Raw genomic sequence first — 16870 nt, 5'->3', positions numbered from 1 at the left:
GTAATTAAGGGGAATTCTGATTCAGAAGGAACATAGACCCGTCAGCAGGTAAGTTGCTCGGGGGACACTGGATACAAGGAGAAATACAGGGGCTTTAGGAGAGAGTTTGGAGTTCCAATACTAGCCTCTTCACTTTGCTGTCATATACCTTGTACAAGTTACTTAAGCACTGTTGTAGCTTTACCATTTTTCTGGGTCTTATTATTTTTAACAATTTTACTGAGGTATAACTTCCAAATCACAAAATTCACCCAATTAAAATGCTCACGTTGATCATTTTTAGTAAACTTACACAGCTGTTCAATCATCACCACCATCCCGTTTTGGTACACTTCTGTCACTCCAAAAAGTTTCCTTGTGCCCATTTGCAAAAAACTCCCTAGCCCAGGGAACTACTCTCTGCTTTCTATCTCTATGGCTTTGATTTTTCAAGAAACTTTGTTAAGGGATGAAAAGAGAAGCTGCAGGCTGGGAGATGTTTACAAAAGACATATATGGTAAACGACGATCACCCAAAATATACAAGAAACTTAAAACTCAACAGTAAGAAAAACAATCCAATTAAAAAATGATCCAACGTTTTAACAGACATCACTAAAAATGTACAGATGACAAATAAGTACATGAAAAGAAGCTCTACATCATATAAGAAAAATGAAAATTCAACAGGTGAGATACTACTACACACCTATCAGAATGGCCAAAATCTCGAACAATGGCAACACCAAAGGCTGTCTCCTGCATGCCCCCTACTGGGGATCAAGCCTGCAACCTGGGCATGTGCCCTGACTGGCAACTGAACCAGCAACCTCTAGGTGCATGGGACAATGCCCAACCAACTGAGCCACACTAGCCAGGGCTTCATTTTTCTTGGGTAGATACTTAGGATTGAAATTGCTAGGTCACATAATAAATATATGTTTAATCTTTTATAAAACTGCCTAACTATTTTTCAAAGCAGGTTTAATTTTTACATTTCACCAGCAATGTTTACAAATTCCAGTTTCTCCACAACTTTGCCAACAATTGGCACTGCTGGTCGTCTTGATGTTACCCATTTTAGTGGGTGTGTAGTGATTTTAATTTTTTTCCCTAATAACTCAATCTTTTCATGTGTTTATTTATCATTCACATATCTTCTCTGATGAGGTGTCTATCTGAATCTTTTGCCCATTTATTGTTTTTTTTCTTTATGTAATATTGACTTAGGAGAGTTTTTTATATATTCTGGATGCAAGTCCCAGAGACACAGAAACAGCAATCAGACTGCCAATCCCAGGAGGGGAAGTAGGGGAGGGTGGGGGTAAGGGGAAGAGATCAACCAAAGGACTTGTATGCATACATATAAGCCAAGCCAATGGACACAGACAACTGGGAGATGAGAGCATGAGTGGGGGGCGGGGGGAGGCTGGGAGTTAATGGGGGGATAAGGACACATTTGTAATACCTTAACCAATAAAGAAATTAAAGATAAAAAAGAAAATCCAAATATTTCCTTCTGGTCTGTGGCTTGACTCTTCCTTTTCTTATTGGGCAAAGTTTTAAATTCTGACAAAGTCTAATTAATCCACATTTTTCTTTTATGAATTGTGCTTTCAATATTATAGCTAAGAAATCTTTTCCTACTCCAAAGTCACAAAGAAACTGCTTTACTTGTTGCAGGTAAGCTTTACTGGGAACACTGGCACCTTCTTCCTAGGGCTACTATCAAAATTAAACAACATAATGTACATAAAGCTACATGACAAACTAAGTGTTGAGATCCTTCCTCTGATTAGAACATCTGCACTTTTTTCTTTTTCTGCAATTCTCTTCCTTGAATTTAGGACAGGAAAAAATACAACCTTTTGCTTAAGATACCATTATTGTAGACTTTAGATCAAAAGCTTTTTAAGGAAAGAAACTGGTCATACTACAGGAAATGAAAATAATAAGGCTGTATTATAAACAGTGGAAAAATACACCAGAACTGTTTTAACTAACTTTCAACAACAGCTTTAGTCTGAATCTGTTTACAACAGCATGAAAGAACTGCCTAGAACAGGGGTGGGCAAACTTTTTGACTCGAGGGCCACATGAGTTCTTAAACTGGACCGGAGGGCCGGAACAAAAGCATGGATGGAGTGTTTGTGTGAGGCCCGCGGGCCGTAGTTTGCCCACGGCTGGCCTCGAAGGTAAACACTGCCAATCCCATGACAGTGGCTTAATATAGAAAGGGAGATCCAGTCATTCACAGTAGCACAGCGTGATTAATGTGTTTGCCTTACCAATTGATGTGTGTGTGTGTGTGTGTCTCCCTCTCTCACAGGAGTTTATGAGCTATAGCATCTCACAAGTTTTAATGTCAACAGATAAGTCACAGTAATATGTCGGCCTATTCCAATGAAAAATTAGTAACTAGCCTAACAATGCTAACTTATAAAAATCTCATTTCAAGTACAGTATTCATGTTAAAGTAACTTGCTGGTGTGATTCAAACCATTAGTGGCAGGTACAATTTTTTAAAATATACTTTAAAAGCTTAAATTTCAGAAATACACTTTATTTTCATCATTTCATTTAAAATCAAGTCACCATTTTTATTCACTTTAGAAATTTGCAAACTAAATGGTCATTTTAAATATACAACAAAATAATGTTATCATTTTCTAAATTGCATGGAAGTTCTGGATACAAATCTTTGTTTTTCCTCTTTGATGAAGCATTTTGCATTGCACATACTAGAATCTCAAAAGCTTGATGAATTTTTTTAAAAATACCTCTCTGTTGAAGAATATTTCCGTATCTGCCCTTTTATAAATTCAATGGTAAAGAGCTGTGGATTTTCTGAGTCACAAACCAATGCAAATACCTAATGAAAACAAACAAAAAAATTCAAAAGGAGATGTTTAATTTTCTGATATTTTGTTATAAAACCACACATCCTTTTTACAAAAATCACTATTTTAAAATGTGGCTTGTTTACAATATCAGAATTTAAGAGCTGCTTGCTTAAATATCAAATTTTCATACAATTATCAAATAAATAATTTAATTAAAATTCACTACTTTGAAAATAAATTTTGAAATATTTGTTGTTCTAAATAATGTAAAGAATTAAATACAGATTATTCCTGTTTCCCATTCTTTAAGCATGGAAAGAATATTAAAATAGAAACTTACTCTAATTTATCAATGGGAAGAAATGTCATTTAAGCTAATATTGATGAAACTTACTTCTCCTAAAGGCTTCAATGTTGCAATATTATAAGTTGCTGGGTCACGTTCCACTAAACATGTTTCTGTGAGCGCCAGCAGTCTTTTTATAGGTTCCTTCAAACAAAATTGAGAGACAGTAAAAAGTTATTGAAGAAAAATATTAAAATCAGATGAACAAATTTTTGCTTTCAACACACAGGTCTTACCAAATGTCTAGGTGATATTTTTTGGACTACAAACTCTGCTAAAGATGTGATGGCTTCATCAGTGCTGTATTTTCCAAAGCGCAGATTCAAATATTGCTCAAATTCTAAAGGTTCTTTTCTGATCCGCAATGAAATACCTATGTAATTGCCAGCATGATCTATTGCACTCTTGATAATTTCTTCTCTTTGCTCTGATGCAAATAAATGCTGCACAAATTTTGAAATTTAAAAAGTCAGGGTTGCAATAACTAAAATATAATCATATTGAATCAACTCATAGGAAAGAGACTGAAGTGGCAATTCTAAAGGGAAAAAAGGAAGAACATCTTATCAGAAGTAAATAAGCAATGTGTTGTGGATGAAACATTATTACTAAATTAAAACCACAAAGTTTGGTATATAGTCTTACAAATAACTCAATGCATGGAAATTATAACTATTCGGAGTGTGATTTTCATCACCATGTGGACAACAGCACTCTGGGGCTTTCAAAAGGGTCTCCAGGGACCCCAGCTAAATCCAGTGGGGTTGGTGGGTACTATATGGGCAGGATTTCAGTTTCAACTAAGGTAGTTCTGATTTAATATTTTCATATAGTGGGCTTTCTTGAAAGATTACCTTAAAGAACATTTAAATGTTTACAAGTCATTGACCTATATATATTACAAACCAACCTCTAGGAGTGTATTTACAAAGGTCAAGAATAAGGTATTGCTACTTGCATTTGGTGCCTGGAGGCTAGAAATGTTAAATGCCCTGAAAAGGGTGTAGAGACCCACTCAAGAAAATGGGACTTGTTGCAGGTAAGTCTGAATGCCAATAGCTCTATTGCAGAGAAACACGGGATCAGATTGTTTTTAAAAAAGATTTTATTCCCAACACCTTATCACAGTCACTATGGATATAGAAGGTACCAGATAAAGATTTGTTGAATGTATCCGTCATACTCTTTTAACTGTAGTGAACTGACTCATTTTAGCTAGTCTTTTAAAAGGCAGAGTATGCTTAAAAAGTGGGATGATTAATTAGCCCGGTCAGTGTGGCTCAGTGGTTGAGTGTCAACCTATGAACCAGAAGGTCACGGTTTGATTCCTGATCAGGCACATGCCTCGGTCTCGGGCTTGATCTCCAGTAGGGGACATGCAGGAGGCAGCCGATCAATGATTCTCTCACATCACTGATGTTTCTATCTCTGTCCCTCTCCTTTCCTCTCTGAAATCAATAAAAATATATTAAATAAAAAAAGAAAGTGGATGATTAAAATTAAAACTGCTTGATGCCACTAGGCAATAAAAAATGTTGGCAACTGAGGAGTATTATATAATTCTCATCCTTGATGTTTATTGTATGCATTTGTAAAGCTTGGTTGAAAAGGTTATCCTGTTAAGGTCTGCAAGGCCATAGTCTATAATTAGGTATGTTTTCCACCAAGGGGTTAATCATTATAAACTTCCACTGCCCTAAGAAGAGACAAGCCTTGTGACAGCACTACCAAATCAGACTTTAGCCTGCTTTAAGGTGGGGGAGGGAACTGATTTCATCTTTTGGGTCTGGATTCAGAGGTAACAATATGTACATTCCTGGACTAGGGACACTAGGATAGTAATCATCACCTGAATAAAGAGTGAAATATAGGATGGAAAAAGGCTATAGCTCTGAAGAGCTAACATATTTGGCAATCAAATTGTTTGCCTCTCTCCTTCATTCTTTTTACTACCCTTTTGCTACCCTAGCCGCTTATGTATTTAAAAGTTCCAAGATTGCCCTGGGCTCTGCTAGCCAGGTAAAGACAATTTAGGTGCAGAGCACTAAATCTTGGGAGGGGAGAGATTGAGAAAGGTATTGGAGGGATTAATGGTGATGGGCAGAGACTTGACTTGGGGTGGTAAACACAATACAGTGTATAGATGATGTAGTGTAGATTGTGCGCCTGAAATCAGTATAATTTTATTAACCAGTGTCACCCGATAAATTCAATAGAAAAAGAAAAAGAACATTACATCTTGGAGTACTGTTCTCAGGCCATGTAGCTCCAGAAATTAAAATTCTCAAAAGAAAGGATGCTTGAGAGTAAGTTCAAATGAGCCTCTTCATGTGGACATTCTCTACTGCTCATCTTTGAGATGTGGGGTATCAATGAGGAAGGCAGGATGTTTCTTATTTTAAAAAAAGATGGTCATCATCTACAGTTCAGCTTCTAATACTGATAAACAGGATCTCAGCATCTTAAATTGCTCCTGCTGTCTCCCACAATTCATATATAATTCATAATTATAAGATAAAAATATGCAAAAATTCCAAATCTGAAGTTTCAATGACTATCCAGATTTCAGATTACAAACAGCTGTGCAAAGGAAAAAAGACTATAAAAACAAGAGATTTTAAATTACTTTTCAAAGAATAGACACTTGCTGGTAAGACGTTAATACTAATTAATAATAATAATTTTAACCTACCATTTATTGAATATGAAGCTATACACTGTGCTAATAAGTATCTTACATAAATTATCTCACTTCAACTTCAACATCAAAAAAAAAAAACAGCCCTAGCTGGTATGGCTCAGTGGCTAGAGCGTCAGCCTTCAGACTGAAGGTTCCTAGGTTCGATTCCAGTCAAGGGCACATACCGTGGTTGCAGGCTCCCTGGCCCTGGTCAGGGTGTGTGCAGGAAGCAACTAATCGATATGTCTCTCTCACATTGATGTTTCTCTCTGGCTCTCCCTCTCCCTTTTACTCTCTCGAAAAATCAATGAAAAAATATCCTCGGGTGAGGATTAACAAAACAAACAAAACAAAAAACAATGTCATATATATTATTCTCGTTTTGGAGAGCTGCAAATTTATTAAGATTCAAGCTCTTTGGTATCAAAGCCTGAACTCTTAATACCATATTTAATAGCAAAGGACTCAAATGAAATTTCAAAATAAAGTGGAAAAACCCTGTTTTCCTTCAAATGTTCATATCCCTTTTTAAATGACTTTTTAAAAGACAACTTACCAATCTACCAAATCCTCCATAAATTATACAGAACCCTCCTTGACAGTCAGAGAGATCCACAAAGCCTTCAATATTTCTGTAGTCATAGGAACAGAGAACTCGGTTAGTTGCAGGATTGATCTGGTCAATGCCTCCAGGAGTTACTTCCAAAATGACAGGTTTTCTTGTATCACTCCAATGATGCTTATAACAGTTATATCTCTAGAGAAAAATAATATTAATTTTAAGTTCATGTATACACTAAACATAAAATAAGGTTACATTTAATGTACCAGTCACAGCTGAAACCACCAGAAATCTAAACAATACTATAAATATTTAGAGCTACTACCCAAATTGTTATCAACATTAATTTTAGCTATTTGGAAGTTTGTGTTTACTTCATTAAGAATGTTCACTCTAGCCCTAGCTGGTATGGCTCAATGGATAGAGCATCAGCCTACAGACTGAAGGGACCCAGGTTCAATTCTGGTCAAGGGCACAGGCCCCAGATGTGGGCTCGATTCCTAGTAGGGATGTGCAGGAGATGTTCTCTCTCATCACTGATGTTTCTATCTCTCTTTACCTCTCCCTTCCTCTCTGAAATCCATAAAAAATTATTTTTTAAAAAAGGAATGTTCACTCTACTGTAAGAAAATATGTCCTTATTAAATTAACAAAGTTTTGGGTTATAATATTTTGTAAAACAATTTTACTAGTAAGTCACTCTTATGCAAATCTGTAAAAAGTAAACAAAGGAAGGAAAAATTTCAACTTCTGTTGTTGGATTCTTTTATTTAAGTTACTATATGGAAAAGAGCTTCTTTTATTTAAGTTCGTATATGGAAAAGAGCTAAGTCACATTTCGGGAAAGGGACTGTATTCAATTTAAACATCCTGAGCTAGTTCAGTCTATTAATACAGATTTTCTTTCTACATGCACAAAAAAAGCTGGAGCATTAGTCTGACCTTAAGCTTTTCTAATCACACCAATGGGAAGTTATCTTTAGAAGTTTGATCTCATTAGCAAGTATAATTCCATTTAGACTATAACATTCTTTCGTAAGTTGAAGTACCTAGTATTAGAAATTATCAAAATGGTCAACATCCACTTACTACCCAGTTTAAATTATTAAAAAGAAAAAAAAATGTTTAGTTGAGGCTGCTAATCAAAATTTATGATACATAAAAAATTATTTAAAATACAGGAAGAGAATTATTTAAAATCAGGAAGAGAATATAAGGATAACAAATTGTTAGATGTGAAATGAATATCTCCTTGCCCACCCAAAAAATCCACAGTTTCCTATCCATCAATATGGTCAGTTACATGACTCAAGGCAAAAATAAATTGGTTGCTCAAAAGTACAACTATTTCTAATACTGAAATAGGAGAGAAATTATCTTGTCAGTGTTCAAAAAGAAAGTAAGGCATTACATAATAAACACCTCCACTAACATCCCATCACTAAACCCCATAATGAGATTCATAGGATCATAGCATATAAGTCACCTCAGCATTACTGGTTAACGTCATTATACACATTATCCTATATAATAAAAGCCCAGCGACGAAATGGCAGAATGACCAGAACGACCGGTTGACCAGTTGTTATGCTGCACACTGACCACCAGGGGGCAGATACTCAACGCAGGAGCTGCCCTCTGGTAATCAGTGTACTACCACAGCAGAAGCGCCCCTCCGCTGACCGGGATGAGCGATTGTTCACACTTAGAACCCCGGCCAACGGGCAGGAACCTAAGCTGTGATCTTCGTCTTCTAGCCCCAGGCTCCTCCTTCTCCTCGCTCCCTGCCATCTCCCTCCAGATGACTGCAGGCGACGCTGCCAGGCTCTCAGAGCTGACCCCAGAGGCTGGGAAGCGGGTTCGTGGCAGCCACGGAACTGAGGCCTACTCTGCCGCCTCTCAGAGCTATTATCCCTGGACCCAGCCCCGACTGGGTCCCCTGGAAAGGCAAGTGCTTAAGCTCCACGGAAGATGCCAGACCAGGGAGCAGCTGCTCAGAGGGCATGTCCACTGCCACTCAGCTGACTGGGATGAGCAGTGCTCCCACAGCGGGCTGATCCCCACAGGCCACCAGTGCATGAATCCCGTGCACCGGGCCTCTAGTAGTTCCATATAAGGAATTCTGCATGAAGACAAAAGGGCCTGCATTAACCCAAGAATATATTTAGAGTCTTGATTCTGAACATAAGGAGAGCGCCCGCAAAACCTCTCCAGGAGTGGGATGGAAGGGAAGGCACAAGAAGGTGGTGCTTTTCTCATCTATGCTTATTTACATGCCCAAACCCACTCTGCAGGATATTCTCCATTCCTCCCAGCAGATAATCAACTGTCATAATGAGATATTGGAAACACCATTATCTCCCAGGACTGTGAAGGTCAAAAGAGAGATTTGAAAAACCCTGTTTTAGGGTATATCTAGGGGCAATTTTGAAGGTTTGAGGGCCAAATTCATCTTATGCAAGAGTGTAGTTTGGCCAGCACAGCATTTGCGAGGAAGAGAAAGTACCACTTATTCCAGATGTAAAATCAAGTGGACTGTTCTTCAGGCAATCTTCTAGAGATATTGTTTCCACCCCAACATCTTAAAAAGTGTCAAGTTGCTAAAGCTAATTGATATAAAGGGAAGCTTAAATCAAATCTGTAAATATGCTAAACAGATGAGATTTACAGAAAGATCACCTAAATGGACACATATGTAATACCCTTTGTAATACTTTAAGCAATAAAAAATAAAGAAAGAAAGAAAAGAAAAAGAAAGATCACCTAACATAAAATAATTAAAGACTATCAAATTATACTTTATAGAAATCTGCATCTCATCAGGAACAAGAAACAAGCAGCTTGCCATTGCCATTAAACTATTTTAATGGTTCTAAGGCAACCAGCCAATTGCTTGAGCTGTGATCAGTAAGGCTTCTGGGATGTTAAAACAGTAGGTGATGAGGGCTTTAAAAAGACAGGGGAATGGCACTGCCAGCATATCAGAATTCAGTTCCTGTCTTTTGCCAGAAGCTAGAGTTCTGAACAGTGCTATGAGTGTAGGCATTATTCTGCTCCCTCCTAACCTCAGTTATCAAAGTATATCTTCTCATGGAAAAAAAAATTCAATATTTCAAGGGAGTAAAAAGAGCATAAACATCCATTTCCCTACCCCAGAAGTCTTGGATTTAGTTTAAATGCTGTCTTAATGTGACTAGAGAAGGCCTGGGAAAAAGTAAGAAGATTCTAACTAATAAGCATGACTTCCCCAAAGGTGTTGATGCACTATGGAAAACTACATTAGCAGCCAGATCCAGAGTAAGAACATATAGTAAGAGTTTTCATATACCCAAACCTTACAATTTTCATACTCTGAAATTGGAAACTCTTACACCAAAAGAACTACTGCATGTACCAACAGGTATTGTCAGCAGTGTGATGCTCACTGTTGCTCTTTAGAATACTAAATCGAATACTAAATCAAGACTAGCTGAATGGTGACAGTGTTGTTTGCTCCATAATTCCCACCTAAAGATTTTTCCCAACTACCAGCTTAAACAGTCTAATTCCTGATTTTTGAGTTTCCTGTTAAACTACATTCATTTTTCTAACAAGTACTACTAGAAGACATTAAATCTGTGTTTCCTTTTTTCCCTTTAGCTTTGCCAGAAAAAGAACATACAGATCATGGGATGATTTTTACAATAAAGGGCAACATTTGAACAAATAAAAATATATATTAATAAATGTTAAATACTTACCCTTCCTATAATTTTTCCTTCTGAAAAATCAGTCCTAAATCTCTGAAAGAGAAAATATAACCACAGTTGATAACAACAGATTGGTTGGGAAGAATCCAGAACAAGTAAAATCCCAACTTGGTAATCTTGATATTTAAAAAAGGATATTTAATAGAAAGTGTGTGGAACTTTAATGAAAAACAATAAACAATAAACATATAACTGCTTTGTCCTGTATATACTTAAAAGGCTAAACATCATCAATTATACAGGATTTTCCCCTCTCTGAGACAGAAGAAAGTGAAAGGTTCAGTGTTATGTTAAAGGTCAGTTAAGAGAACATTAAGCATAGTGGGACCAGAAGCTCAGAACATTTAATATCTTACTTTAACATAACTTTCATTTTATAAAGAGGAGAAATCTAGTTTATTAACATGGAACTGTTCTTACCAATGCTTCCGTAAGAAGTTCCGTTCTGTGCTCTGTAGAAAATTTTAAAGTTTCTGACTTTTTTCCACTGCCTTTACGAAATGTGAGGTTGAACTCTGTTCCCTGTCCTCTTCCAACAGGGCTGATGCTGCAAATGTCTCCATAAGGCCACTAACAAAAGAAAGGAATTACTTGAACTGGTGCTATAATGTAGTGAAATAATTCAATAATTATTTTCCCTACTTTAATTTGACAATCATCAAATAAGAAAAATTTTACAAAATAATACAGAGGTCTAGAAGAATTTATAGCTTAGAGTAATTCTGTAACAAAAATCGTTAAAAGTTTTCAATCATCAGAGACAATAAAAAAATCCTATCTGTATCCAAATTTTATTGATTAATGGCATTAATTCAAAGCAACTAAAATAAATACATAAAACAAATTGAATAAAATTTTATTACCTGCAAATCTGTTAAAAACAACAACAAAAAGAGGAATCTGTAAAACATGCCTAATTTAGAATTAAAATTAGCTAGAATATATATAAATATTTATTTATCCATGTTCAGATTAGTTTTCACTTTATAATCAGCAATCCTGGTTCCATGACAAGTATTTTCTAACCACTACTACCCTTGTGACTGCACTTGTGACTTATGTATGCCTGTATTATACTAACAATACAGCCTTAAAAAATATAAAGAACTAATGTATCAATTTTACATAAGCAAGATGGCTACAATCTATAGATAGTAACATATCAAAAAGTTATACCATTTAGAGCCTGGAAATAAGCACATTCTCTTTCTGCCTCCCTTTTATTAATTTATTTTTGGTCCTGAGCATTGAGCATTACATAAGCATATCAATCTCTTTCATATTTGACATTTCTATCCTAAAGTTTTAACCTGTTTCAGGCCAAGGAGTTATGGATCATACCCTGACTTTTAAAATTCAAATGGTGTTCAAACACCTAACAGCTTCTAACATGATTACCTGATTTGTTACTTCTAAAGTATTGGGATTATATGTAGTAATCGCATGGGTTCCAACAGAAAAGACACGCTTATACCTACAAAGGAAAACAAGTACTTAAATTTAGTGTTAAAATAAACATTCTATAAGAAAACATATGACATCAACACAAAAGGAACATTTCAATAAATAAACAGAAATGTGTCGGTTGCTTGTGACTAAATATAATATAGTTTTATATTCTCACATGTTTAAACATTCTAAAATGTTATTGGTATTAAAACTCAACCACCACTCATTTTACTGTGAACTTGTGAGATCCTTAAGTAGAAAATTATAGTTTATACAAGTAATCTTATATTATTAGTACACATAAAGTTAGCAAAGCACCACCAGATGAGGCCAAAAGATTTAAATGGAAAAACTATATTAAAAACAAAACACTGCACACTACTAATTCTTACAAAATATCCTTTTAACAAAACCATGATATACAGGAAGGAAAAGCTATGACCTGCAACTGGTCAGTCACAGTCATATTCTGGAATCTTAATCATTTCTATTTAAGCAACTACCTATTACTTTTAAGTGTTGCAATTTTATAGAAGTTGGAAGCATACACCACAGACAAGCAATTTTCACTTCTCAATTCACTTCCTTCACTTAAAGTAACAAACATCTAAAGTAGAAAAACCATTTGGATATCAGTAATCCTTTAGGAGAGGAATGCATAATGATAAAAATAAAACTAAACTGGAAACCCTTATTTAAAACTCAAGAATTCGTTCCCTGGAAATAAAATAATAGGCAAAACATTAGTCTAAGAAAAAAACAAAATGAAGAATGAAAGAATTTAAAATCATAGACACACAGGAGATAAAATCTTAAAGGAACAGGTTAAGTCCCATGCTTCTTAAATTGTTCCAGAAAACAGACTAAGGGCAGCTTCTCAATTCTTTCAGTAACACTAAAATGTGATAAGACAATACAAAAAAAGAAAAAAACCACACCAATCTATTTTTTAAATTCAAATTAGCAATAAAAATCAAGTAGTATATTAAAATAGTAATATACCATCACCAAGAAAGATTCATTTTAGGAAAAGAGAGTTCAATATTAGAAAAATATATTAATAAAGTTGATCATACTTATTGGAATACCTATATTAAGAGATTTTTAAATGATCAAAACTGGATGTTAAATATAAGCAAATGCCTTTTTTTATCTATAGAGATCATGTTTTTCTGCATTAACCTACTAATACAGTAAAAATACATACATTACCTTAAGTCAACAGCTATTATCGGACTCAAAGGTAACACACTAGGAATATTCCCATTAAAATCAAGAGAAATTTGCCCTAGCCAGTTTTCTCAGTGGTTAGAGTGTCGGCCGGTTCTGAAGGGTTCCAGGTTCCATTCTGGTCAAGGGCACGTACCTCAGCTCAACCCCAGGCCAATCAAGGTGTTTGCGGGAGGACATCAATTAGTGTCTCCATAGATGTTTCTCTCTCTGTGTCTCTCCCCCTCCCTACCACTCTCTCTAAAAATCAGTGGAAAAAATATCCTCGGGTGAGGGTTAACAACTACAACAAAACAGTCCTTGTCGGTTTGGCTCAGTAGATAGAGCATCAGCCTGTGGACTAAAGGGTCCCGGGTTCGATTCCCAGTCTAGGCACATGCCCACATTGCCTCAGTGCCCTGGCTGAGGGCATGCAGGAGGCAACCGATCAATTATTCTCTCTCATATTGATGTTTCTTTCTCTCTCTCTCTCCCTCCCTCCCTCTCCCTCCCTCTCTCTCTAAGATCAATAAAAATATATTTTTAAGAAAAAGGTAAATTTCCCACATTTTAATTTTTCTATTCAGTATATTATATAATATAATCAGGGTATCATATAATAGAAATGATAAAGTTATTTCCTTTTGGAAGAAAAATGATAGTTCTATTAATCTTTACCACACCACACATTCTTACAAAAAGTAGTGCTATATTATAAATATTTTCCCCCCTAACTTCACGTGTCTAAAGTTGAGTGGGAAACTAAAAAATGAGAGAACTTCCTTCTAACATAAAAACATTCATTCGCTGCTTTCTGAGGGGGAGTAAGGGTTGAGGGGTTGGTGAAGTAGATGAGGATTTACCTAAATAGCTAAAGCCTTAAAACTTCAGAGGCTTAACCACTGAATGGAAACAAAGAAAAATAAAGAAATAAGATCATGTTAAATAGTATTTACCTAAGAATATTGCACAATAAAATGTTAGGTAGAAAAGTAAAATCACAAATTCCAACTTTCAAAATCATCCTGAGCGTCAAATATGCCAATTTTTATAATCTTAAAATGAAAGTACAGAATGTTTATTTTACTCTGGGAGCAAAAGTATAAAAATTAAATGCCTGAAATGTCCCAAGTGTCAACTGATGCTGTCACATTCAGTCTCAGAGGAGCTCAGATAAGAAAAGATCCTTTGCAATTATAGATTAATTTCCACACAAATAAGCCCCTTCTAACGTGTCTTATGTAACTTTGTCATCTAGATTATTAATGCTGTGCAAAAGAACTTCTGGAGATGATAGAAATGTTCTAAATCTATAGTCCAGTAAGGTAGCTATGAACCACATACAGCTATTGAGACTTGAAATGTGGCTAATGCAACTGAATTTTAAATTTAAGTATCTTAAATTTAAACAGCCACAAGTGGTTAGTGGCTACCATATTGTGAGAGCACATTCTAGACCAGGGGTGGGCAAACTTTTTGACTGGAGGGCCACAATGGGTTCTTAAACTGGACCGGAGGGCCGGAACAAAAGCATGGATGGAGTGTTTGTGTGAACTAATATAAATTCAAAGTAAACATCATTACATAAACGGGTACGGTCTTTTTTTTTTTTTTTAGTTTTATTCATTTCAAGCGGGCCGGATTCGGCCCGCGGGCCATAGTTTGCCCACGGCTGAATCTAGATCTTCAACAAAATGATTCTGGAGTTAGGTGCCCATTAGGCCCAAATATCTGTCATGACTAGTAAACTCAAAGCTCTGATAAAGCCTTCTTAAGAAGAACGCTAAAGCCTGGCCTCTGTGGCTCAGGGGTTGAGCATCAACCCATGAACCCAGGAGGTCAAGGTTCGATTCTTGGTCATGGCACATACCCGGATTGTGGGCTCAATCCCTAGTAAAGGGCTTGCAGGAGGCAGTAGAAGATTCCATACACATACACAATATAAAAACAATATAAACATACATACATATACATATATAAGGAAACATGAAAGCAAACACTTTTCACCCAACTAGGAAATTAATATTCATTATTGACTTTACTTACCACACTGGTTTCCTTTTTATCCAGGAACTAAAGTTACACACATCAATAGATTTATTCTAATGTAATAGCTTATTAAATAATATGATTTATATTACCATTTAATATAATGTTACTCAGAATCATGAAACCAATTGTACTCAAATAAATTAAAAACTCTTTGAAGCAACTGCTTTACCTATGGGGCTTTCTGTTCCCATAATAATTGGTGACAAAGATAAGAACAATTAAAAAAAAATAGTTGTGCTAATAGTAAGAGAGTTGATGAAGAAAAGACCACTGAAGGAGAGTCTGGGGAAATAATCAATTTTGGATTTGACAACTGATGTTCAGATTTCTTTTTTAAACTAATTTATTGAGTTGACATTGATCAACATGAATGGTCAGATTTTTTCAGGTCAGATTTTTTAATAGAATAAACATCAACTTACACTAAAACAAACACACTTCTGTTACTTTAACTCCTACAAATAAAAATGTTCCATCATTTTTCAACTCTCTAGTCCTTATGAATATTGCTTTCCACTTTGTAACAACTTTTTATAACATGACTTTTTTTTTCATATGGCAACTTTAAAAAATAAAACAAATGTGTTGGTTTGGTTACTGTAGCATGACCATGGATTGACCCAGTATTAAATGAGCATGTAACACTGTTTTTAGTTCAATGATATAGCAGTAAACAAGAGATCAGTCCCATTTTAGTCTTACATTTTATTTATTATTTAGTTAACTAATTCAGACATCTGAAATAAAGTTCAAAGCCGTAAGAGCTAAGACACTTGTCCGTCATTGTTTGAAAGTTAACTTTAGACTTGAATACTCTTAACTACCTTGTATCAATTAGGCATGTACAATAGCATCAACAGAGATACTACAAAAATACTGGCAGCCATCACAATATCATACTCTTCTGCAAAGAAATTCATATTATTCAATTCTCTCAAACTAGAGAAAATTCAACATTACTTCCTATTTGTAAAGTACAGAAAAAAGTTTATGTTTCCTATAAAATAATGGTTGTCAAATTTCTTAAAATCATAAAACCTTTATATATTACTTCTAAAAGTAGGAACCACAATTCTTTCAGTGGCTAGTGAATGCAATGGGCCTCAAATAAACCAAAACAGACCTTATCTAATCAGAGTTGAAAGAACTTTCATGTTACTAGTCTAGTTCCCATAACATGTAGCTTGAACCTTTCTAGTACTCTGGGCAAAGTTGGCTAGTTTTAATGGTTCACTACCAACTCACCTTTCCAAAAAGTAATTCCATTCATTTCCCAATACTGCAGATATTGACCATTGTTCTTTAGAATTAAGACAATATACACTTTCCCACAAATTTCACCCTCTTGTCCAAGTTCTGTCTTTCAGCTTCACATAGAACATACCTAATTTTTTTTATTTCTCTATTGATTAAGCTATTACATATGTGTCCTTATCCCCACATTACCCCCTCCCCACTCATGCCCTCCCCCCCCTGTTGTCTGTGTCCATTGGTTAGGCCTACCTGAACATACCTAATTTTTCTGTCAATCAGACTTTCCATTTGAATTATCTTTGCTAGGTGGAACACCCTAGTTCCTTCAACGATTTTAAAATAAGTTTTGGCCACCAAATCTCTAGTAGCCTTTAGGTTTCTCACAAAATCTAGACTTTTTAATTATTAAAAGTTTGAGAATCCAGTTATTTGAACTAGAATTTTAGTCCATCACATGAAACTAAGGATAACTGAAATACAAGGTTTCTCAAAGAGGGCATCTGTAGGGAGCAGCCCTAGAGTTAAGCCTCAGACTGACCTGTGGCAGAATCAAACAAGTCCCAGCTTAGAGGGCAGAGCCCTCTTAGCATAATTAAGCTTGATCTTATGGCCGCGCCCTAGCTCCTTTCTGGATAGCTAATGGGCTTTGGGAGATGAAGCAAGTGCTGCCAAAACAAGTGAAACTCACAAGAACATTGTAACCTATGTTGACCACTACCTTGTTTTTCTTTGACTATGAAATAAAGA

At 35.6% G+C, this 16870-nt stretch overlaps 1 protein-coding gene across 1 annotated transcript in view; it reads right to left on the bottom strand.

Moving 5' to 3' along the window:
- The window catches only part of DNAJC13 (DnaJ heat shock protein family (Hsp40) member C13), a 125359-nt gene that overhangs the window by 86749 nt on the left and 21740 nt on the right, over positions 1 to 16870 (bottom strand). Inside the window, exons 4-10 of the mRNA XM_006770201.2 lie at positions 11558 to 11633; positions 10580 to 10729; positions 10151 to 10192; positions 6405 to 6605; positions 3405 to 3611; positions 3217 to 3312; positions 2760 to 2851 (exon numbers count right to left, since the gene is read on the bottom strand). Of these exons, the coding sequence (XP_006770264.1) occupies positions 2760 to 2851; positions 3217 to 3312; positions 3405 to 3611; positions 6405 to 6605; positions 10151 to 10192; positions 10580 to 10729; positions 11558 to 11633 (864 nt within the window). The remainder of the gene's footprint in view (positions 1 to 2759; positions 2852 to 3216; positions 3313 to 3404; positions 3612 to 6404; positions 6606 to 10150; positions 10193 to 10579; positions 10730 to 11557; positions 11634 to 16870) is intronic.

Source organism: Myotis davidii, unplaced genomic scaffold (genome assembly GCF_000327345.1).
Source record: "Myotis davidii unplaced genomic scaffold, ASM32734v1 scaffold962, whole genome shotgun sequence".
NCBI classification, from domain to species: domain Eukaryota; kingdom Metazoa; phylum Chordata; class Mammalia; order Chiroptera; family Vespertilionidae; genus Myotis; species Myotis davidii.
The sequence above is the reverse complement of the archived record's forward strand: the minus strand, read 5'-3'. Positions and strand labels throughout refer to the sequence as shown.